General features: G+C 34.6%; 1 protein-coding gene across 14 annotated transcripts in view; it reads right to left on the bottom strand.

The window, feature by feature from the left end:
• EHBP1 (EH domain binding protein 1) overlaps positions 1-25,519 on the bottom strand; it is a 365,510-nt gene that overhangs the window by 76,176 nt on the left and 263,815 nt on the right. For all 14 annotated transcript variants that reach the window (XM_045054259.1, XM_023251703.2, XM_045054260.1 and 11 more), the window contains 3 exons: positions 25,258-25,306; positions 20,330-21,232; positions 11,807-11,950 (listed from right to left, as the gene is read on the bottom strand). In XM_045054259.1, the coding sequence (XP_044910194.1) occupies positions 11,807-11,950; positions 20,330-21,232; positions 25,258-25,306 (1,096 nt within the window). The remainder of the gene's footprint in view (positions 1-11,806; positions 11,951-20,329; positions 21,233-25,257; positions 25,307-25,519) is intronic.

The raw sequence follows: 25,519 nt of genomic DNA, 5'->3' as shown, positions 1-25,519 counted from the left end.
AAGCTAACCTACTTCTTCCTAGTGAATTGATAATATGTGTAATTTGGAGAGATTAAAATTTTAGCTTGACCTTAATGTTAAATCTTAATTCCTAGAGGCTAGCCATTTAATTGTAACATAGCTAATATTTATAAACATATAATATAATCTTATATACATTTTTATGATGGTACATACTTAGGATACATACATAAAAACTATAGAAGAAGTTTCTATCTGCCAGAGATTACCAAAATGATGTTTAGATTTTTTTTTTTTTTTTTTTTTACCAACTAAATGGTAACTGCTTCTTTTATTATCTGGAAAAGATCTAGTGATCTTATCTAAATCTGCTACAATTATCAGCACAACAGACTAGTCCCATTTAAATCAATATTTTCCAATTAACATCAAAAGTGCAAGGTTGATGTCCTACCTCTTCACAGCAACAAAATACCTGTTTAAAGGCTTAATTTGCAAAAGAGCAGCTTGCATTCTTTTGGTTCTCACCAAATAAGCCTTTTGGATTCATTACCAACCAGTAAAAAAAAAAGTCACTGTATCTTTTTTGATTACTGGTCCCTGCAGTTGACTCAAGACTGACCAAACTGAAATTCCTTTCCCATATACAGTTTTCTTCAGAGATTCAAATATTCCTGCAAACCTTCTAGAACTTGCTGACATCTTGCAGTCTGATCCTGTTAAGTGAGGATGGGCTCCTACACCAATTGATTGTAATGGGTCACTCACTATCCTTGCAGATTAAAATTGAGAAAAAAAAAACACCTTTAAGTCTGTTTTATAATAATGCTGTAATTCTTGTCTGGTCTATTAAAAAAAAACTTCCAGGGGTGCCTAGGTGGCTCAGTCAGTTAAGCGTCTGACTTTGGCTCAAGTCATGATCTCACGGTTTGTGGGGTTGAGCCCTGTGTCAGGCTCTGCGCTGACAGCTCAAAGCCTGGAGCCTGCTTCGGATTCTGTGTCTCCCTCACTCTCTCTGCCCCTCCCTAGCTTGCACTCTGCCTGTCTCTTTCTCTCAAAAATAAAAACATTCAAAAAAGAAAAACAAAACTTCTAGGTATCAACAAGTATCTGCAAACCATTTTCTTATGCTATGTAATTTACAGCTGAAAAAACTAAAAACAAACATATTTATAAAGAATTACCCTAATTCTTTTTAGACTTTCTACTTATAAAATAGATTTTTTTTCTTTCTTAAAAACATAAAAGTAATAATTAAACTTATATGGCATCCTTCTTCTGATCGGTTCAAAGTGCTTCACAAATACCCTAACAATTTCAAGGACTGTGGGCAGCAGGATTCTCATTCCTTATCCTTAGAGTGTACGGATCCTAAACTTTAGCACATAAATGCAAACATCCCCTTCAGCTATCTACATAATTACATGAGCATTATTTAAAGTAACAGATTTATTAAATGTATTTTTAAAAAGCAATTATATTCTAATACAAAGTAGTAAGCAAAAGAGTCTGAAATAGACTAGCTTGTTAAATTCTACTTGTGCATTTTTTGGGAAAAGAGTATTTGGGGGAATTGAGTAATGAAGAAAAATAATAAAAAATGAATTTTTTTCTTAAAAAAAAACTATTATACTTTTCTCACAATGTGTGTTCATACCAAACTCCTGAGTCTGAAACAAAAAAATTTTGTTTTAATTTGAGAGAGAGAGAGAGAGAGAGAGAGAGAGAAGGGGAGAGGGGCAGAGGGAGAGAGAGAGACAGAGAGGTAGAGAGAGAATCTTAAGCAGGCTCTATGCTTAGCACAGAGCCCATCATGGGGCTTGATCCCAGGACCTTGGGATAATGACTTGAGCTAAAATCAAGAGTCAGACTCTCAGCTGACTGAGCCACCCAGGAGCCCCTGAAAAAATTACTTTAAGTGCATGTGGAAACCATGAACAAAAGAACTATCATCTAAAATTTGCATTAGCAAAATGTAACATATGAAAATCTTCACAGAATAGGAAAAGGAAGTGAAAAACTAAATCACAGAGATTCAGAGCAATGAAATCTGTTTCCTATAGAAAAACAATTTCAGGAAATACCTGAAACAAGTTAAATGAACATCTAAAGGCACAGAGACACAAATGAATCATGTAAACTATTTTCTCTAAAAAAGATCTAAATGCAACATGTGCTTGCTCAGCAAGTTCTCATTAAAATGTGCAATACTGGTTTTGACAAAAATTAAGAAAAATTAAAAGGCTTATAATACCTGTGTTTGTGAGTTGCCATTTAAGATAAATTACAGCTCAAATCTTTTCCTGAGGATGACTTAAGTAGAGTCTGTACATAAGGACCCAGCAGATAAGATTACAAAGAGTTGTTTTCGGTGTCTTAGAAATTGCTTCCTAGCCTTCCAGCCTAAAGCTATACTAATTTATTTAAGAGGCAATGTTTGGTAGAGAGAGTGGTATGCTTCAAGACAGAGTTGGGGGTTGCACTCTAATCAAAGGTCTCAGTGTCCAGGAAGGACAGGTGTGTGTAAGGATTTGCTGTGTACACATCATAACCATAAAGAAAGGATTTAAGAAAGGAAGAAAAGAATGATCCAGGGAACCTTAAGTTCCAATGTGGCTAATGTCATTTCTATAACTGACTCAAGAAAGGGGACAGACACTTTAACTTTCTCTGCTCAATGATAATCAATTCCACTTTAAAGACTTTCAGAGAGATATTTTGCCTGTTCACAAACCTTTACCACCAAGAAACTCCCTATAGCAACCCAAATTTTTCATGTTTAAACTCATGTTTTTATTAGTTGACACTCAGAAAGCATGAAAAAGAGGCTGTTACTATCCCCTTCATTTATTTATTGAATAAACATTTACTTAATACTTGGTGATGGGAATACAAGGTTCTTGTACTTTGAATAGCTCATAGCTGAGTGGGAGAAAGATATGTAATTAGATAATTATATGGGATAAATGCGATGGGAGAGATATGTACAGCATATTAGAAAAAGATACACAAAGGAGAATTAGCTTTACCACTAGGAACCGTGACAGAGGTACTCATAGAAGAAGAGATATTTCAGTGGAAACTAACAAGGACAGAAGGGAATTTCAGGGAGAGAACAGCCAGTGCTTGATGCAGGAATTGAAGAGTATGCCATATTCTCTCTGCAAGCAAGTTAGTAGAGATGGACTGTGGAGTGATAATGGGAGAGAGGTGAGAGATAAGGCTAGAAAGGGAGGAAAGAGGATTTGCAAGGACCTTGTATAAGGCCATGCTGTATATTTGGGAAGTTTATTCTCTTGGTAACCGGGAGTTACCAGAAAGATTCTGAACCTTCATATACTCAAATTGGTACTTATACTATTTACCAGTTTCTCTTCTTTATATTTTAATTTTTTTTAACGTTTTATTTATTTTTGAGACAGAGAGAGACAGAGCATGAACGGGGAAGGGGCAGAGAGAGAGGGAGACACAGAATCAGAAGCAGGCTCCAGGCTCTGAGCCATCAGCCCAGAGCCTGATGCAGGGCTCGAACTCACAGACCGTGAGATCGTGACCTGAGCCGAAGTCGGACGCTTAACCGACTGAGCCACCCAGGCGCCCCTCTTCTTTATATTTTAAAAGCTTGTCTTTCCTAATATGTAAATCTTTGCTTTCATTCTCTCTCAGCCCAGAACTAGATACAAAAAGCCTTAAAAGGAGGTAACCTGTACTCAGTACATGGACACTGTCCCATGTATTATATGCCTCAAGTATTCCAAAATCATTTATTAACATTATTATTAAAATAGTTCTTCTTTTTCTTGGTGTTCATCAGAAGATCCTTGGTTAGTTTTACAGAAACAGAGTTCAGAAATATAAAAGATGATTGCTGAGTAAGTCCTAAATCAACGAGCAATCTTAAGAATATGCAACAGTAAGCTCTTCAATAAACTCTAGAAGATTTGAGGTCAGTGTCTCGTTCACTCAAGACTTGAGGTCATTCCTGGGTACCAACTTTTTTTTTAAACTCATGGAAATTCTCAGGTAAACTAAGAACACACAAAGCAATGGGTAGCAACAGGTCTAACTCCCCCCACCAGCAACTTGACTTTCAGCACAGTAGCATACATTATGAAGGACAAGATAGCTTACAATGAATTTTAAAATAAGAACACTGTAAATTAAGGCACAAATAAAAGAGCATAAAAAAGGGAAAATAGTAGCAATCAGTTCACTAAATTAGATGCCAGCTTTTTTTTTTTTCTAGTTAGACCTTCTTTTTATTTACCAGCAGTCTTTTGATCTCTCCAGAGTGAAAGAGATGCTGACACTGAAGTGGGAATGGCATTAGTCATGGTTCCCTTACCCCTTCACCGTAGACACCTATTAATTTGAATGTCACACAAGGAAAAAAAAAGAATTTTGCTTCCATTTAATAAATGGAAAAATAGATTTAGAGAAATGAAGTATTTTCCAGTTTTAGTATCACTTAACACACATTCAATTGCTCCAGAGATGAAATTGGGTACTTTCCCTTTTCCTTTTATCAACCAAGTTTGCCAAACTACTTTTCCAAAATGTGGACAGTACTGGTAAATAATTCCAGTCTGTATGTACAAGAGCTACCGGAAATGATAAAGAAATCAAATTAAGAAAACTAGTATGTCCTTCTTTACGAGACAAAACAGACGAACATAAGGGAAGGGAAACAAAAATAACATAAAAACAGGGAGGGGGACAAAACAGAAGAGACTCACAAATATGGAGAACAAACTGAGGGTTACAGGAGGGGTTGTGGGAGGGGGGATGGGCTAAATGGGTAAGGGGCACTAAGGAATCTACTCCTGAAATCATTGTTGTACTATATGCTAACTAATTTGGATGTAAATTAAAAAATAATAATAATAATAATAATAATAATAATAATAAAACTAGTATGTCCTTGGAAAATATATCAACCTGATAATCAAATTGCACACTAAACTGAAAATCTAAAAAGGAACAGCAAGGTCTAACTTTTCTATTTGTGCAATTGGACTGATCTGTCATTTTATATTCTTCTTCTTACATCATTTCATTCATTAATATAATTAATATAAGCTATAAGCCCCATAGAGCATCAAGTGTCAAAACTAGAACAGTAGTCGAAGAGAATGTACTATTTAGTTCATGAAATTGATGCTTTTCATAACACATCTATACAGAGCTTGACTTTTCTGAAAAACGAGCAATAGTAAGTAGAATGCACAAGAAAGTTTTAAAACTGAGCTTAAACTATAACAGAAGAGGCTGCAACGATATCTCCTATGCCACACTCCTCTCAATTAGTGGTGTGGAGTCTATGTATCTCTTCCTTAAACCTGGGTGGAGCTTTGTGTCTGGTTAGGCCATCAGTATAGTAAAAGTGATGCAACATGACTTTTAAAGCTAGATCATAAGAATGCCATGCATGTCTGCCTGACTATCTTGGCATAGCTGCTCATAGACCCAGCCACCATGCTGTGAGGAAGCCCAAACTAGCCCAAGTGGAAAGACCACAGGAAGAGGCTACATGTAGGTGTTTCAACTGACAGTTTAGCAGAGGTTGTCGCCAAAACTCTGCACCAGACGTCATGGAACAAAGCCACTGCCAGAGTCTCCTATCCTAATGCCTAAATCATAGAATCTGTGAGCATAATCAAATGGTTGTTTCATGCCAGTAAGGTGGTTTTTTATTTAGCAAAAGATAACCTGAAAGAGGAAGGGTAAAAAAAGTATCTTGGGGACTGTTTATTTTTTTTTGCCTAAATCATAGAATCTGTGAGCATAATCAAATGGTTGTTTCATGCCAGTAAGGTGGTTTTTTATTTAGCAGAAGATAACCTGAAAGAGGAAGGGTAAAAAAAGTATCTTGGGGACTGTTTATTTTTTTTTCTTTTATTTTTTTTTTCCAACGTTTATTTATTTTTGGGACAGAGAGAGACAGAGCATGAAGGGGGGAGGGGCAGAGAGAGAGGGAGACACATAATCGGAAACAAGCTCCAGGCTCCGAGCCATCAGCCCAGAGCCTGACGCGGGGCTCGAACCCGCGGACTGGGAGATCATGACCTGGCTGAAGTCGGACGCTTAACCGACTGCGCCACCCAGGCGCCCCTCTTGGGGACTGTTTAAAGCATGGTTTCATTTGCAATAGGATACAACTCTGGGTAAATGGAAAACAAAGTAACAAAGTGATTAGCCTGGCATGCAGTGGGCTAGCTATGCAGCATGGAGCTGCTCTTTCTGGGAAAAACAACTAGAACAATAAATGAGTACAGGACAAGTAACCCAGATCCCATCAGTGGTAGTCAAAGAAACAATGAGATATTTTATGAGATACCATCATTACTTAACTCATCAATCATAAACAATAGTCATTGAGAATTTCATGCCTTTTCAGTGTGAACAGGACTGCTATTATTGAATCTGCCATTTATCCACACCTAGGCACAAGCTAGTTATCATCCACTGTAGAAGTGAAGAGTTCTTTCTATGTCTCTCTCCTTAAAACACACACATACACACGTTATCTTAGAAGTTCTGAAGTCAAGTTCGTTTGGGTACACTAAGAAAACAATGTGATAAAAATACATTTTTTAGATACCCCAAATTTCCCTAGTTTAAAATATTTATCTTAACATGTGATATTTTTAAAACAGAAAGAATAAAGGGAAAAAAAACCCTTTATAAGCCACTTGTTATACTATCCCTTAGAGATAAATATTGTTAATATTTTGATGATTTTCCTTCCTGTCCTTTTTAATGCATGATTAAAACACACACACACACACACACACACACACACACACACACACACACACACACAGTCTCTATCATTTCAAAATGGAGTTCAGAGGCACCTAGGTGGCCCAGCTGGTTAAGTATCCAACTTTTGATTTCGGCTCAGGTCATAATCTCACAGTTCATGAGATTGAGCCCCATGTCAGGCTTTGCGTTGACAGCATGGAGCCTGCTTGGGATTCTCTCTCTCTCTGTCTCTTTCTCTCACTCTCTCTCCTCTCTCTCTCTGACCCGCCCTCTGTTTATGCATGAAAGCCCTCTCTCTCTCTCTCAAAATAAATAAATAAACATTAAAAAAATGGAGTTCATATGCCATGTATATTTTATATCCTTTTTATACAAAATGACATTGTGAGCACTCTATGTCCTTTCAATATTCTTTCAAGACATTATTGAATAGGTTTTAATGGCTATATAACAAGTATATTTATTTGTTATAATTTATTTGATCATTTCTGTTTTGCACAATTACCATTTTATAATTTTTTGCAATTACATATAACACTGTGATGAAAACCTGCATACGATTCTTTGTTATAATTATTAGGTAAAAGAGAATGAATATTTCTTGATGAAGTCTAATGGTTTTCCAGAAAGGTGTGGCAAGTTACATACTATGAGGAGTACAAAGAAGATCTAACTCAATGAACTGCCACCATCATCATGTTTCTTAAAATCCAAGTTATATATTTTACAGATACAGTAAGATGTCATGACACAGAGTAAGAGATGTTTTAGTAAGTAACTTCTGTTCTGAATTCACACTAATATACTTCAGATAAAAATTTATTTTGTTTGAGAAATAAAAAGTGTAAATTACTGGTGCCTTAAATAGAAGGGGTGACCAATAAAATATTTACTGAAAATTTGAAGTAATAAATGAATAAACCAAATGAAAGACTAAACATCATCTTTTTAAAAGTCAGGATACTTGAATTCTAAGCCTCATGTGTCATAGTCTGCAACCTAGGTAAATTTAAACATTCTTTCCTAACTTACTTTCTTAATCTCTATGAAAGATAAAACAACAGTCTCTGTTTCTATTTCACAAGGATGTCAGAAATATAAAGAAGGAAATATAACACAATGCCTTAAAAACATAACCTCTGAAATCAAATCATCTAGGTTCAGTTCTTGACTCTGTTACTTATTAGCTGTGTGACAACAGGCAATTCATTAATTTGTCAGTTTTCTCGACTGTAAAATAGAAATGATAATATTTAACTCATACAATTATTGTGGAGATTAAATGTGAAAATTCATGTTAAATTACTTAGAATCCTACCTGTCAAATAGTAAGTGCTCAATAAACACTTGATGATAATTATTAATATATGTAAAATTCACACATAGGTGAAATAATTAGTTTTAAAAATCTACTTGGTAGATAGACCATTTAAATCTCAGGTACTCTCTTGGGGCGCCTGGGTGGCGCAGTCGGTTACGCGTCCGACTTCAGCCAGGTCATGATCTCGCGGTCCGTGGGTTCACGCCCCGCGTCGGGCTCTGGGCTGATGGCTCAGAGCCTGGAGCCTGTTTCCGATTCTGTGTCTCCCTCTCTCTCTGCCCTTCCCCGTTCATGCTCTGTCTCTCTCTGTCCCAGAAGTGAATAAATGTTGAAAAAAAAAAAATTTAAATCTCAGGTACTCTCAATTTAAAATCAACACACTGGGGGCACCTGGGTGGCTCAGTTGGTTAAGCTTCTGACTTCAGCTCAGGTCATGATCTCATTGTTCGTGAGTTTGAGCCCTGAGTCAGGCTCTGTGCTGACAGCTCAGAGCCTGGAGCTTGCTTCAGATTCTGTGTCTCCCTCTCTCTGTCCCTCTCCTGCTCACACTCTGTCTCTCTCTCTCTCAAAAATAAATATTAAAAAAAATTTTTTTAAATCAACACACTGGAATAATATAGACTTATACATTCCCCATAGATTTTAGAGGCTGAAAAATTATGAAATAAAGTTACCCACAAATAAAATACAGTATTAACAAAATAACTTTCTTTTTCAAGAGATATTGTTTTTGTGGCTCTTCAGTTGACTAGATCCTTTTCACCCATCAAATCTTAGTTCAATGCCCCATCTTCAAATCACTCAAGCCCTCACCTACTTAAATTATCCTCTACTATATCATGCAGTTTTCACACTCTAGTTATTTACCATTATCTGTGTATTCCCACCATAATGTAAACTCTATGAGGGAAGAAGCTTAGCCTTTTCTGTCACTATGAATACACTCAGCTCAGACATTTAATAAATATCTGACAAATCACCAACAAATTGATGAAATAACAGATGGCTAGGCACTGAAGAAGTTGGCATAAAAGCTACAAAATTTCTTCAAAGATGGCCCTCTAGATTAGGGTTTCTCAAACATTTTTATCATGACCCACAGCTTAAAATACATTTTATATCAAGATCCCGTATGCATATATATCCATATGACTGAAGCAAGTTTCAGACAAAAATACCATGGTTACTACGTGTGATGAGTTCTGATATTTTTATTCCATTCTATTCTGTTCCTTTTCATTAAAAATAAAATAATTACTCCAGTGTGCTAAATCAATTTTATATCACATTATCGTGGAAAGACTTGAAGTGTGAAAAATACTGCTCAAGGTCAGAGGTTATTAAGCTCATATCTGAAAGGTATGTTTAAACATATGCATTGAGGGGAAGAAATAAAAGTGTCTGATCACAGATGACACGATCACCTATGTAGAAAATCAAAGAATTGAAAAAAAAAAAACCTCTCTTGGAACTAATAAGCAATTATAGCAAGCCTGTAAGATACAAGGCTAATATACAAGAGACAATTGCTTTCCTATATACCAGCAGTGAAGAAGTGGAATTTGAAATTAAAAACACAATACTATTCACATTAGTGAAAAGTTGATAGGTATAAATCTAACAAAATATGTACATGATCTATATGAGGAATATCATGAAATCAAAGAATAAATAAATGAAGAGTAGGAAGACTCAATTTACAACAGACACATATGATAAAAGACTATATCCAAAATATACAAATAACCATTGAAACTCAACAATAAAAAACAAACAACCTAATTAAAAAATGGCCAATGACCCCAAGAGACACCTCTCCAAAGATTTATAGAGTGTGAGTATGCATATAAAAAGATACTCCACATGATATGTCATCAGGGAAATGCAAATTAAAAGTGAGATACCCCTAAACACCTATCAGAATGGTCAAAATCTGGAACACTAACACACTCACTGTTGATGAAGATGTGGAACACAAGAACTCTCACACATTGCTGGTGAGAATACAAGATGGTATAGCTACTTTGGAAGATAGTTTGGCAATTTCTTATAAAAGTAAACATATTCTTACCCATAAGACCTAGCAATCACACTCCTTGGTATTTCCTCAAATGAGTTAAAAACCTATGTCCACACAAAAACTTGTACATGGATGATTACAGCAGCTTTATTCATAATTGTCAAACTTTGGAAGCAATCAAGATGTCCTTCAGTAGGTGAAGGGATAAACTGTGGTACATCCGGACAATGAGATATTACTCAGCACTAAAAAAGAAATGGTCTTTCTAGCCATGAAAAACACGGAAAAACCTTAAATGCATTATACTAGGTAAATGAAGCCAATCAGAAAACGCTATACACTGCATGATTCCAACTATGACATTCTGCAAAAGGCAAAATTACAGGGACAGTAAAATTATCAGGTTTCCAGGGGTTGGGAGTGTTGGAAGGGATAAGTAGGTGTAACAGAATATTCTTAAGGCAATGAAAATACTCTATGATACCATAATGATGGATACATGTCATTATACATTTGTCCAAATTCATAGAATGTAGAATACAAGAGAGAATCATAATGTAAAGTATGGACTTTGGGTGATTATGATGTAGGTTTGGTTCATCAGTTCAGTGTAGGTTTATCAGTTCTAACAAATGTATCACTCTGGTGTGGGATGTTGTTAAGAGGAGAGGATATGCATGTGTAGATGCAGAATGTATATGGGAAATCTCTGTACCTTCCCCAAAATTCTGCTGTGAACCTAAAACTGCTCTAAAAAAATAAAATCTTAATTAAAAAAAAAAAACATGTAATTTTGTGTATGTGAGTTTGATGGTAAGGGAGGCGATCATAGTTTTCAGATTCATGAAGACATTCCTGTCCCCTTAAATTTAAGGGCTTCTATTACTATATATTCATTATCACTTGTGAAGCACTACACAAAAACATGTATAAAAATTGGTTTAACATAGGCATGGCATTATATGATAGAAAAGAGCACTGATTCTGTAGTCTGAAAACGCTCAAGTTCAAATCCTGGATTCATCATTTACTAACTCTGTTAACTTGTACAAATTACCTTACCTATGACCCCAGTTTTCTTATGTGGAAAGTAGTTTGAACATCTACTTCATGGGGTTAAGTAAAATACAAATTATGTAAAACATCCATTATAATAATGATGCCTGCTCTTCAATAAATGGAAGGCATCATTAGTATATTCTAATATTTCCAAAAAAAAGTAACTTCCATAGATAAAATCCAATCTTAAACAAAGTACAATTAAATTACACAGTGTAAATTAAGAAAAAATAGGTCATTCATTTATGTAGAAATTATATCCCCAAATCTTACTTTTTCTCATAGCTACTAACACTGCTGTGTAGGAGAAATTACAACATGTTCTTCCAAGTATGAATTTATCAGTTCAGTAAATGTACCAAGTACCCTCCATATACAAAGTCTGGAAAAATGATTTAGCAAGAACAATCTGATGGTTTCCAGAGGGGAGGTGGTGGCAGGGATGGGTGAAATAGGTGACGGGGGTTAAGGAGTGTGTGTGTCATGATCAACACCAAGTGATGTATGGAATTGTTGAATTACTCGATTGTACACCTGAGCTAATATAATACTGTATATTAACTAACTGGAATTAAAATAAAAATCTAAAAAATGACTTAGCAAAAAATATAAATAAATTACTCCCTTCACCCCCATGATTGCAATTAACAATTTATGACTTTTTAACCAATGTTCCTCACATCACTTAGCTGCCTGTTGCAGAGTGGTGTGGCTGCGTTGGTATTCTGCTTATTTCCTGCCTTTAAAGCTGCATCTCTTCTTGCTTGCTCAAGCAGAACTCTTGCTCTTTCTTTAAGTTCTTCTTGTCTGGATAACATTCGATGCTTAAAAGCAAAAATACAGAATTAGAAGCTCAAAAAAAAAAAAAAAAAGAAAACCCACCACATAATCTATATTTGTAAACTAATCAATGGTTATATTATCTGTCAAAATAATAGAGACCAGAAATAAGATTGTAACTTTACAAGACTGCTTACAGAAAATATTAATTTTAGCTAGACACTGTAGAAAGCCTTGACATTTAGGAAATATATCTTTTTTTTTGTTTAAAGTTTATTTGTTGAGAGAGAGAGAGAGAGAGAGAGAGTGAGAGTGCACGTGAGCAGGGGAGGGGCACAGAGAGGTAGAGAAAGAGCATCTCAAGCACTGACAGTGGGGAGCCCAAGGGAGGAACGAACTACCGAATTCAGAGATCATGACCTGAGCCAAAGTTGGACACTTAACCAACTGAGCCACCCAGGTGCCCCTGGAAATATAACTTTACTGCCTAAAACTGGATTATGTTTAATTACGTTTTTATTAGAACATATTCCCATAAAGCATAAGGTCCGTATGTATATTATATACATTCTTCATATTTGTTAATCATAGTATAATCTGGCAGACATTTTTAAAAAATTATATTTCTTACACTTATAGGACTGATAACAAGGTGTCTTCCAAATTTGTATGTTTAAAGATATTAAGTATCTGTGACAATAATCCTTTAAATTCTTGACAATTAACATTTACAGAAAATTCAAAACTATCATATTATGTTTTTTAAAAAAAAGTAAAACTGGTTTTCTCCAGTGCTCACTTTCCTTACAATAAGACAATTAACCATATCAGAATTGGAAGAATGTTTTCCTGGATTAATTTGTAATCTTACAATATATTTATGGGTAACAACAGGTAACGACCACCAAAGGAAATCGGTCCTTAAATGAGGACATTAATTCAAAGCACAAATATCTATGTTTATAGTTCAAATTCCTTTTTCTCCCCAAAAGTAGTCAACATCTGGCTTTAAATTTTTTTTTGTAATGTTTATTTATGTTTGAGAGAGACAGAGTGTGAGTGTGGGAGGGACAGAGAAAGAGGGAGACACAGAATCCGAAGCAGGCTCCAGGCTCTGAGTTGTCAGCAAAGAGCCTGATGCAGAGCTCGAACTCATGAACTGCAAGATCACGACCTGAGATGAAGTCAAACGCTTAACCGACTGAGCCACCCAGGGGCCCCAAGCAACTTCTGACTTTAGGTTACTATTGGTGTGATATTTAATTCCTTTTACTTCCCTTTCATTGCATAGTTTTTGTTCAATCATAAGTAGCATTTATGGTCAAGGAAAAGGTAATAAACAGTAAACATATTTATTTGTTATAGTGTGAAACTTTAAAAAATATTAAATCATTTTTTGGTCTCTGAGATATTTATGTTTTAATATAACATTTTGAAGCACTTTTCTGTAAACTTAAGGAAAGATTTTTTTTTAAGTATCCAGTTCAGTGGTTTTTACTATATTCACAAGGTTGTGAACCATCAACACTATCTAATTCCAGAACATTTTCATCACCCAAGGTTTTAAGAGGATTAAACAAAAATTCTTCACCTAATAGATATAATTGAAATGTATAAGTGATAATGATAGATTTTTTGTCATGTTGATAGGACATAATAGAATAGAACTGGTCATTGCAGTTGAACTGGTTACAAATCAACACTTTCTAAAAACAGACAAGATTAATTAAATAAACACTGAATCTGCAATCAAGACATGAGTTTGTTAATCCTTCTTCCAGTAATAATAAGCAATGTAACATTGAACAGGTCACTTAAAAGCTATGCTGTATTACATTACATGATATTTAAGAACCCTCAAGTCAGGAAGACCTTGGTTCAAACACTAGATATGTCACTTAATTGTGGATATAAAAGTTACTCAATCTCTCTAAGCCTCAGTTTCCTCACTTATAAAATGGGGATGAAAACAGACAACCTCTCACAAGGATATTATAAAGATTAAGTGAAACAGAGTAATGTACAGAGCACTAGATAAATGTTAACTATTATTATATATTTAAAAAGCTCTCAACTGCCTCTTAGTTGTTTTTTTTAATTTTTCTAAATGTTTTTATTTATTTTTTAGACAGAGACAGAGCATGAGCAGGGGAGGGACAGAGAGAAAGGGAGACACAGAATCTGAAGCAGGCTCCAGGCTCTAAGCTGTCAGCACAGAGCCTGATGCGGGGCTCGAACTCACAGACTGTGAGATCATGATGTGAGCTGAAGTTGGACGCTTAAGCAACTGAGCCACCCAGGCCTCCCTTGCCTCTTAGTTTTTTAATGTTTATTTTTGAGAAGTGGGAGAGGGACAGAGAGAGAGGAGAGAGAGAATTCAAAACAAGCTCTGCACTGTCAGCACAGAGCCAGATGCAGGACTTGAACTCACAAACCATGAGGTCATGACCTAAGCCAAAGTTGGTGAAATGTCGAACTTCAGGTCAGGTCATGATCTTGCGGTTCATGATTTTGAGCCCCACGTTGGGCTCTGTGCTGACAGCTCAGAGCCCAGAGCCTGCTTCAGATTTAAGAGGAGATCATCTTTAAAATCCCAACAGCCCTAAAACTGGTGATTAGAATACATCATCTTTAAGATCCTATATTGGCTCTAAATTCTGTGAGTATATAGACCTTTAAGGATTCCAGTTAACTATACAGAAAGCGAAAGACTGCTTTGGTCTCAAGACCATACAGAAACAAACTTTTTCTGATTATAAATGTAATTCATATTTCTTAGAAAAATTTTAGAAAGTACATTTAAGTAAAAATAAAAATAATCAGAGGCATCATATTCCCTGATTTCAAACTATATCACAAAGCTATAGTAATCACAACAGTATGGTATGTGGCCATACTGTATGGCCAAAAAAAAAAAAAAAGAAAAAGACACACAGATCAATAAAAAAAAAATAGAGACCACAGAAATAAACCCAAGTATATAGGGTCAATTAATTTATGACAAAGGAGCCAAAAATATACTGGGAAAAGACAGTCCAATAAATCATGTGGAGAGAACTGGACAGCCACATGCAACAGAATGAAACTGGATGCCTATCTTACACTACTCACAAAAATTAATTCAAAATGGATTAAAGACTTGATAAGATCCAAAACCATAAAACTAGAAGAAAACACAGGTGGTAAACTCCTTGACAATGGTCTTAGTGATGATTTTTTTTGCATTTGGTAACAAAAGCAAAGGCAACAAAGGCAAAAATAAACAAATGTGACTACATCAAACTAAAAGTTTCTGCACAGTTAAGGAAACCATCCACAAAATGAAAAGGCAATGTACTAAATGGGAGAAAATATTTGCAAATCATGTATCTGAGAGGGGGTTAACAATCCAAAATATATAAAGAACTCATATAACTCAATAGCAATGCAATTAAAAAATGGACAGAAGACTTGAATAGACATATTTTTGGGAAGCCAAAAAAGACATACAAATGGTCACAGATACATGAAAAGATGCATGCACATCACTAATTATCAAAGAAATGCAAATTAAAACCACAATGAGATATTACCTCACAACTGTTAGAATGGCTATTATCAAAAGATAAGGAATAATAAGTGTTGGTGAGGATGTGGAGAAGACAGAACCCTTATGCACGGTTGGTAGGGATATAAATTGGTGTAGCCACTGTGGAAAACGGGATGGAGATTCTTCAAAAAATTAGAAATAGAACTACCTTATGATCTGGAAATTCCACTTCTGGGTGTTTATCCAAATAAAATAAAAACACTAACTCGAAAACACATATGCATCCCTATGTTCAACGCAGCATTATTTATATTAGCCAAGATACAGAAACAACCTAAGTGCTCACTGATGGATGAGTAGATAAGGAAATTGTTCACACACACATACACACACACACACACACAGACACACACACACTCAGTGGCATATTATGCAGCCATAAAAAAGAACAAAATCTTACTACTTGTGACAATATGCATGGATCCTGAGGGCATTATGCTAAGTGAAATAAGTCAGCAGACAAAGACCAATACAATATTATCTTACTAGTATGTGGATTCTGAAAACAAAACAAAGCCCCCCAAAACCCAAAACACCAAGCTCACAGATATAGTGACCAATTGGTAGTTGCCCGAGGCTGGGGATAGAATGTGGACAAAATAGGTGAAGGGGGTCAATAGGTACAAAATTCCAGTTATAAAATAAATAGGTCATGGGGATATAACGTATGGCATGGTGACTATAGTTAGTAATACTGTATCGCATATATGAAAGTTTTTAAGGGAGTAGATCTTAAATGTTCTTGTCACAAGAAAAAAATTTTTTTGTAACTACATATGGTAATGGATATTAACTAGGCTTATTGTGGTGATCATTTCACAATGTATACAAACATCAAACAATTGTACACCTGAAACTAATGTAAGATTATATGACAGCTATATCTCAATAAAAAACTAATTTAAAAAATCAGGGCAACTGGGTGGCTCAGTTGGTTAAGTGTCTAACTTTGGCTCAGGTCATGATCTCACAGTTCTTGAGTTTGAACCCTGCATTAGGCTCTTTGCCATCAGCGCAGAGCCCACTTCAGGTCCTCTGTCTCTCTCTCTCTGTCCCTCCCCTGCTTGTGCACATGCTCTCGCTCTCCCTCTCTCTCAAAAATAAATTTTAAAAAATAATAAAATAAAAAATAAAGTAGGTGCCGGGGTGACTCAGTTGGTTAACTGTCAACTCTTGATTTTGGCTCATATCATGATCTCATAGTCATGAGATTGAGCCCTGTGCCTAGCATGGAGCCCACTTAAGATTTTCTCTCTCCTTCTCCCTCTGCCCCTCCCTCACTTGCATTCTCTCTCTCTCAAAAATAAAATAAAATAAAACAAAATAAAACAAAATAAAATAGAATAAAGATAATTAGCAATCCTGGCACCCAAAGATAATCACTACAGAATCATGCTTTTTTAACTTAACATTCCATTGTGAGCATATTCTCATGTAAATATTTTAAAAAATATTTGTAAACACAATTTAAAACGGTTTACCTAGCATTCTAATAATACAGATGCATCATACTTTATTTAACTCGTCTTAAGGTATTTAGGTTGTTGGTAATTTTTCACTATCAAGAACAATGTTTTTATACACATCTTTTTAAAAAAAATTTTTTTTCAACATTTATTTATTTTTTGGGACAGAGAGAGACAGAGCATGAACGGGGGAGGGGCAGAGAGAGAGGGAGACACAGAATCGGAAACAGGCTCCAGGCTCTGAGCCATCAGCCCAGAGCCTGACGCGGGGCTCGAACTCACAGACCGCGAGATCGTGACCTGGCTGAAGTCGGATGCTTAACCAACTGCGCCACCCAGGCGCCCCTATACACATCTTTATAAATTCTTATACACAGTTCTGATTAACCTATGGAAAATAAGTGCTGCAGGTAGAATCTAATGAGATAAACATTTTTAAGGAACTTGATGTACGTTGCTAAACTGTCCTTCAGTAAGGTTGACTGCTTTACATCTGGCTGATTATCTTTACTGCTATTGTGGTCAAATATGAAGAGATATTATGAGTATCTAGTTTAGCATAGACCTTAGAGTCAGAAAAGGTTGTTTTTGAATTCAAATTTTAACACTTATTAAATGATCTTAGGCAACTCTGTAAACTCCATTTTCCCCACATATTAAGTAGCATTTAACCACTTACCTCATGGGTTATAAAGTTTGAGAGATATGTATAAGGTATATAAAGGTCAAGCACTCAAATGAGCAACATTATGACTTTAAGTCTGTATAGCCAAATTGATCAGATTTTCTCTAATCTAATGCCATTAGGTACTAGATGTACTATTATTTTATGAACTACTAAGAAAGAACAAACATTGTCAAACTCTAACATACTATCTATTATAAGTAATATATTGATTTCAGAGAAAATGTAAAAAAGATGCTTATCTTAGAATTGATGAAGTATAGTATGTAAAAAACCCCAGATTTTTAAGAAATTTGCCCAATTTCAAAACCCTGTTAAAATAGCACAATTTTAAAAACCTATGAAATATTAGCAATCATATTACAATTTTTTTTTGTGTCAAGCAGTACTTCTGATAAAAAAAACAAAAACAAAAAACACCTTTAACTTTACCCTAAACAAAATTCTGACCATTTAACCAATGGTCAGTTGATAAACAAATATATATGGGGTCATAAATAGATGTTGCCTCCATCATCCTGTGGATTTATTGTACATCATTTAAACCTTCTGAACAGCATCACAGCATGATAGAGTTTAAGAGCTAAAAGGGGCTCTTTTAGAGATTATTTCATTTAATATATGTGGAAAATATGATTAAAAGAATTTAAATGGCTAGTTAACATGTCACACGAGTAATTATTAGCAGAGCCAAGATGAGAACCTAGGTGTACAGATTCCAAGTCCAGAGTGTTTTTAATTTTAAACATTAATTAATTTCTAGGTTTAATTAATATATTTACCTTAAAAATCTGGGTTATAAGAAAATTCTGTATTGGGTAATACTTAGAACTTAGGTTACTAAATTCTGCAGTTATTAACCACTAGATGTTTACTGATTATCTGCTATGTAGGGACACTCTGATGTCTTGAAAGCCTTTTTGTCCTAAAAGTTAAAGTACTTAGAATTTATGATGTGTAATTTTTGACTAGGAGAACAGGGGCTTGCTTTGTTAGCTACTATCATTTCTTTGATTCAAAGATGTGCATTTTTCCTTAACATCTCTGATAACTTAAAATTGATGGCATCTTATAATCTTTGTTAGCCAGATGGTAGTCAGGACAGCCATCAATGCCTACACACACATGTGCTTGAGATTTTGGGTGGCATGACTGCAATTCCTTGATGTTTCAGTTAACAAATACTTAAATAGTATCTGAAAAATGGAATATAATTCCAGGTTATTGTCCAAAAATCTTATTTTGGGGACTTCTCATAAGGTCAAGAAAGTGCAATTATCAATCAGTATTACTGAGAAGAAAACCCCAGAGAAAACTGTAGAGGACTGCTGTATTCAAAAGTTTCAAACTTTGGTTTTAGAATTACTTTCATGCGCTCAAAAATTATTGAGGATCTCAAAAAGCTTTCATTTATGTGTTATATTTATTTATATGTAGCATTTAAATTAAAACTGAGAAATGTTAAAAATATTTATATATTAATTTAGAAATAACTGTAATGAACCCATTAGATGTTAACACATTGTAACAAAAAACAATACTTAAAAAAAAATAAGCGAGAATGGCATTATTTTAGTTTTTAGAAATCTCTTTAATATCCGGCTTGATAGCAGGCAGCTGGATTCTCATACCTACTTTTGTATTCAATCTTTTGAGATATTGCAAATCACTTAGCCTCCAGAAAACGTCACTGTACACTTGTGAGAAAGCGAAAGTGAAAAAGGTAAATGTTCTATTATTATTAGGAAAAGAGTTTCAACTTTGGGGGCTCTCTGAAAGAGGGTAGAAGAATTCCAGGGTCCCCAGATCATACTTAGAGAAGCACCACTATAACATTATGCTTTTGATGGCACAGAGGATAATACTGTGGGGCAAAACAGGAACACCAAAAACTCCAAATCAAAAAGTGATTCACAAGAGTTGGATTCTAAATTCTAATTCTAAGTCAGTTATATCTTAACCAATTTAAATTCTTTTTTATGTATACATAAGAGGGTTACATGATGAAAAAAATCCATGCTTGAATAGGTTTAAAAGAATTCATTCAATAGGTATAAAATAAAAATTCTATGCGATAAGAAAACCATTTATCATGTTTTTCTGGCAATGTTTTCCTTTCTTTTTGGTACATAAAATAATGGTATATCTTATAATTGATGGTGCCAGAGATTCAATTAAATACAGTAAATATTGTAAGGTCAAATCTGCATCATATTCCCCTCATGGGGAGAAATTCGGATGTTACTGGAATTTTTAACCACAAGTAACAGTGGGACTGAAGATATCAATTACAATGCAACTAAAATATCTGAAGAAAATACTTTAAATGGGAAATATTTAACTTAGCATTACATCTTTTCAGAATGATATTCCTAATAAATGGAATAGTGAAATATCTTTGACTTATTCTTATAGTGAAATGTTCTGTTTTTACAGATAAATAATATTTTGATTTGAAAAGGTAATATTCTTTATCCTTCAATCTTCAAATTTGGATTTATTTCTAGGCTTAAAATATTATACCATAAACTTTAAATGAAGTTCAGGTATATTTTAGGTTTTTATAAAATGGGAAATTACCTCTACCTTTACTCAGTTGTAGTATTTTAAAGTGGTCTGTAAATACAAAAAAATAGAATAATTGTTTACTAAATATAGGTAATCATCATTCTAACTCACTTACCTGGACTGTTTTTGTGGAATGATCTGCATGATTGAAAGTGGTTCTATCAGCATCTGGATCAGACTCTGTCTGCCTTAGGGAAGTACGTTTTTTCTTTGTAAGGTCTGCATCTCTGTTGTATGAGTATCCAAGTTTGGAAGTGGGAGATAAACTTGGTTTTTTGATAGGTGATTCAGGATCCGATCTGCATTCTAAGGGTCTGGAATTCTCTAATTTTTCCTTCTCCAAGTTATTACTGATGTCTAGAGTCTGAAGCTTTTGTTCCTCTGTCTCCTCACAAATAAAGGGTGGAGACACATCCTTCTTCTTATCACTAACGTATAAGTCACTTAATTCTAAAGTCTCTGCTTTCAGGAGTCTCTTCTTGCCTAACAAAACTTGTGCGTGGATTGAATCTGTATTGTAACATATTCCAGGGTCATCGGATCCTGAAGTCCTTCCAGAGCTCTGCTGGGACTTTTGGGGTTCTGTGTCACTTTTAGTCCTGCGACAGTAAGGGGAGGATGTGCTTGGACTAAGATGATCGTCAGGAGTCTGATGTTCACTTTCTGACTCTCCAACCCCACTATCATTTACAAATACAGAGTCATCTTGCGACAAGAAGTCTACTGCTCCGCTGGTAGGCTGCTGTATTTCAGGCTCCCGTTTCAGATCACTAAGTTCTGCATAGAATTTTTCCTGATCAACAGAACTATTTGTATCTGTTTCATAGTTTCCAACTTTATATGTGCTTTTACTGCTGTTCTCCTCTATCTGGACAACATTCAGTTCTTGGCCACTGAAATGTGCCCTGATTTGATAAAGATAAGTCATAACAGTCAGTTTGTCAGGAATTGCTAATAAAACCATATCAGAAGGTTCCAACAACCGGGAAATTCCTATGCTGGCAAATCCATCATATGCCTTTAAAGAAAGGAAAAACAAAGATATATTGAATAGTTCAAACAATCCACTCATTTAAAAACAGCAAAAGAACAGATATTAACTAGATATACTGTGGTGATCATTTTACAATATATTGAATCATTATGTTATGCACCTGTAACTAATGTAATGTTATATGTCAATTATGCTTTAATAATAAAGTTGTAAAAATAAAGCTTAGTTACCATAAGAAAAAGCAAATTTTTAAAGAATTTTGTTGTTGTTGTTGTTGTTGGAGGGTATATTACATTGGTAACATTAGTGCTACATGAAATAACAAAATTTCATGCCCAAAATTTGTAAAGGTGGGATAGATGCAAGAAAAAAGAAGTTTCTTAATTAATAACAATTGAAATGTTCCCCAATAAATGAGTAAAAACGAGAATTAAAACAAAAAAAAGCCCCTTAGAATAATTTTTTTATAAGGAACTAAGGTATAAAGAAATAATAATCAATCTGGAGCTTTATCATTCCCATCAATCTCTCTTTACCATGATCACGTAAATGCAGTGATTCGTGAAGAAAAAGTAGAGCTAGATATCCCCAAAGAAGGAAATCCTAGATTACCTGGTATAAAATACAAGTAAGTACTATTTAAGCCTAAGAACATAGTAACACTTTTAAAGGCCCAATTAGGACTGATTTTCATAATGAGAAGAGTGATTGCATTTTCACTTCATCCATTTTGGAAAGAATGAAATGTTTTGAGTAGTACAACCTAGTTGAGAATGTGAGGTTGCATTGTATTATTTTTGTTAGCCTTTAAAATGACTGTGGCACATCAGGTTTTTCTAGTTTTGAAGAATCAAAGCTGTTTCTCAATTTACAATTAATTATTACTATCCTGAACTAACCCTTGAAAACAGCACTGTGTTGCTAGGAAGTATTAAAAATATGCCTAAAGGTTCAGATATACTCTTGGAAAAAGTAAGGACCCTCTAGTTGCACTCTCACTTTGGAATATAAAATGTCTAGTCTTTGTAACAACCTAGATGTAGGATCATAACTCAAAGTTTTTCTTAAAATAAAGGTTAGGAAATTATGTAACAATTTAGAAGGAATTAGTCTTTTGCACTTACATGTTAAAGAGCATTTCTACCTTTGAATTTAATCCTCATCTCAAAGTCTTCCTGGAGTTTAATAAATGTTGTGGAATAAGTAAGAAAGAAAATGAAAAATAAATTGCAATATTAAAACCTCTTCAATTTTCACAGCACTATGTTTCATATTATAGGTACCTCAAAATATTTACTCAAGAGAATGGCTCAGTTGGTGTGCATGTTTAGGCCTGTTTGTTATTTTACATGTTTGAGGAAAATTAAAGTCATTTTCCTCCTCATGTGTCTTGACAACTTGATTGACAGACATCAATTGCAGACCATCACGAAAAGCACCACAGGCAGTATTCTAAACATTTCCCAATTATCTAAAACACTGACATACTGGTTAAGATCATATGTCACAGGTAAATACCTTTTTTATTCAGTACTTTTTACAGACCTGGGAAAATGATTAGCTTCCTTGTGGGGAATCTCCTGCTGGTGTTTTGCTTTATGTAGCAATTCACTTTATGCACACTAACTGCACTAAAAAAACCATTTAAAAACAAACTGGGTTTCTTGTAAGCGAGGTCAAGACTTTATAAAGGAATCTTCCCCTAGGTTAACCTCTTTTGCTGTGGTCAATCACCTGTCTTTTCAGCTGTTTATGTGAGGACGGAAAAAAAAGAGGTCTTTCAAAGAAAAAGGCCGTATTCATTCCTAGATGTTATTTAATTGGTAAGGAGGAGTCATTGCCAGTTATGTTATGCATCTGCATGGAACTTAAGACACATGCATTGTTTCTTAGGCTGCTTTAAGTCCAATCAAGGGCAGATGAGGTTATCGGGAAGAATTGTGTGAAGCCGGAAATAAATCTGCAGGTAGCAGCTGATACTCAATGTAGATACCAGGTAGGAAGTTGCAAAGTGATGAAAAGCAAAGATTGTATGACAATTATTTATTCAATTGTGCAATGAATAGGACCATCTAAATTAAAATCCTTTCAAAAAGCCACGATTATCTACCCTAGAAGATCTAATTGAGAAAAAACGTAATAGGATATTCTTCTCTATGTAGTAATATGTAAACCCAAGGTATGCTCATCATTATTAAGTTCCTGAAAAAATAATGTAAAGAAGTGTGACCTAAACCTTAAGGCAAATCTCCATACTCTTAAAAATACATAGCCAGGTAAAATCAACAATGTTTCCTTTTCAAAATTTCAAACATTAATTTAAAAGCTTCACTTTACAAAAATAATAATGCTCTATTTTATGCTTTTATCTGCATTTAAATTAGCTTAGTATTTTATTCAAATGAAAAAAAATGCAGGCATAGAACTATCATACAAGCTCTCCAAAATTATACAAGAAATAATTCACAAGAATGACTTACTCTGTAGCATACCTACCACAGATGTGATTTCTATAAGGAAAAACACACTGATATTTTAAGATTACCTTTTTTGGTGGCATATTTCAATTAAAAAACCTAACAGTTTTAAAATGTATTTCTCTAGGGCCATCCTCAGGCATTTGTAAAGGTTTTTTTAATGACAATACAAATTTTTGGGTTTAGAGGGCAATAAAAGTAAAAAATTGTTGAATTAAATTCTCATCTGTTAACTGAATTTCTATCAAGATTCCATTTATGGACTTTTTAACACTCATTGGTGGTTTTAATTATTTAATTTAAAGTAGACTGAAAACTTTAGACCAGAGGTTATTAATCACTTTGTCCTATGAATCCTTTTGGCAATACACCCTCTTCAGAATAATGCTGTATATTTATAAAATACATAGGATTACAGAAGAAACCAGTTATATGAAAAATAAAACCATAAAAATATTAGTAAGACTGAATTTGAGAAACAGCAATATGTATACTTCTGGTGAATGTATTAACAACTGTAATTGTGAAGAAGTGATGAGCTTAAAAGACATGTGAAGGTATTACAACTGCAACTGCAAGGTGATTCCAAAATATCTGAGACTCTTAAGGTGATAAAGTCTTAGGCATGGCTAATGCTAAAGTGGTGTGTTGCCAAAATTCATAATGAAAGGAAATGCTAAATTTCACTTAAAGAATTAAGAAAATAAAATACATTTCCCCCTAGTCATGTTCAAGAACCCCCTGAATTCTGTCCATAGCTCCCACATTAAGAACTCCTATTCTAAGACAACAATGTATTTCATTAACTTTTCAGCTGAAGAATTCAATTCAGTATAAAAAACAATGAGTACCTACTGTGTGTTGAGTTAGTGCTTCCCTCCTTTCTCATGTCACAGTGCACATACATGTTATAATACTGTACTGTGCACTGGGGTAAATAGTTAAGTTAGCCTGCAACCACAGTCAGCTAGCCCAGCAGCCTCTGGGCAACTCAGCCCCACATAGCTACCCTGACAGCCAAAAGAATCAATATCCCCCTGCACAGTAATTAGGAAGCTCTGCCCTCAGTATGCTAATTAATTATGTGGAAAAACTATACAGTTTACCAGAAAGTGAAAAAAAACAAAAATAAAAACCAAAACCCAATGTTCTTATCTTTTTGCTTCTAGGAACATATGCTTGCTTTCTTGCATACCTGCCCTCATTCCTTCCCAACATATTTTTCTAAACTCATAATCATTTATGGTACAAGAGCTTTGGGTGCACTTTTTAAAAGCTAAATCTCGAATAAAAACAGTATGCTGTAACAAATATTTAACAGTGAATGAAGTTCATACATATATTAAAATTTGATGCCAGTCTGGCACTTGTGATCTTTAAAGGCCATGACAACCTAGGGTAAGACAACCTAGAGTAAACTATGCATCCTAATTTGCACTGCAAGAAGCAGACTATCTTCTTTCTGTGAGCTGCAGTTATGACCTTACAACACAACCTCACTTTTCCTAAATCACTAAAAGCTGCAGAAGAGCCAAACTGGAAACTATGTATTTTTTCCTTGGCAATTCTTACCTTTTTGTTGTTCTCTTTAATATCTTGAGGATTCAGAGACTTGTAGTCACTGGGGGAGAAAAAGGCACCGTAGGTACATACAGTATTTGATAAAAACAGCTGCTTAAAAAAAAAACTTGAATCTAAAAATTTGACATTCAATAATACCAAAGAGTAACTAGCAATTTCACAGCAGTTCAATCAACAAAACTAATCGCGTGGAAAAGTAAGTAAGTAAATAAATGAATGAATGAATGAATATAGTGATTACATGTTTCATTGC

The sequence above is a fragment of the Felis catus genome, chromosome A3 (genome assembly GCF_018350175.1).
Source record: "Felis catus isolate Fca126 chromosome A3, F.catus_Fca126_mat1.0, whole genome shotgun sequence".
Classification (NCBI taxonomy): domain Eukaryota; kingdom Metazoa; phylum Chordata; class Mammalia; order Carnivora; family Felidae; genus Felis; species Felis catus.
The sequence above is the reverse complement of the archived record's forward strand: the minus strand, read 5'-3'. Positions and strand labels throughout refer to the sequence as shown.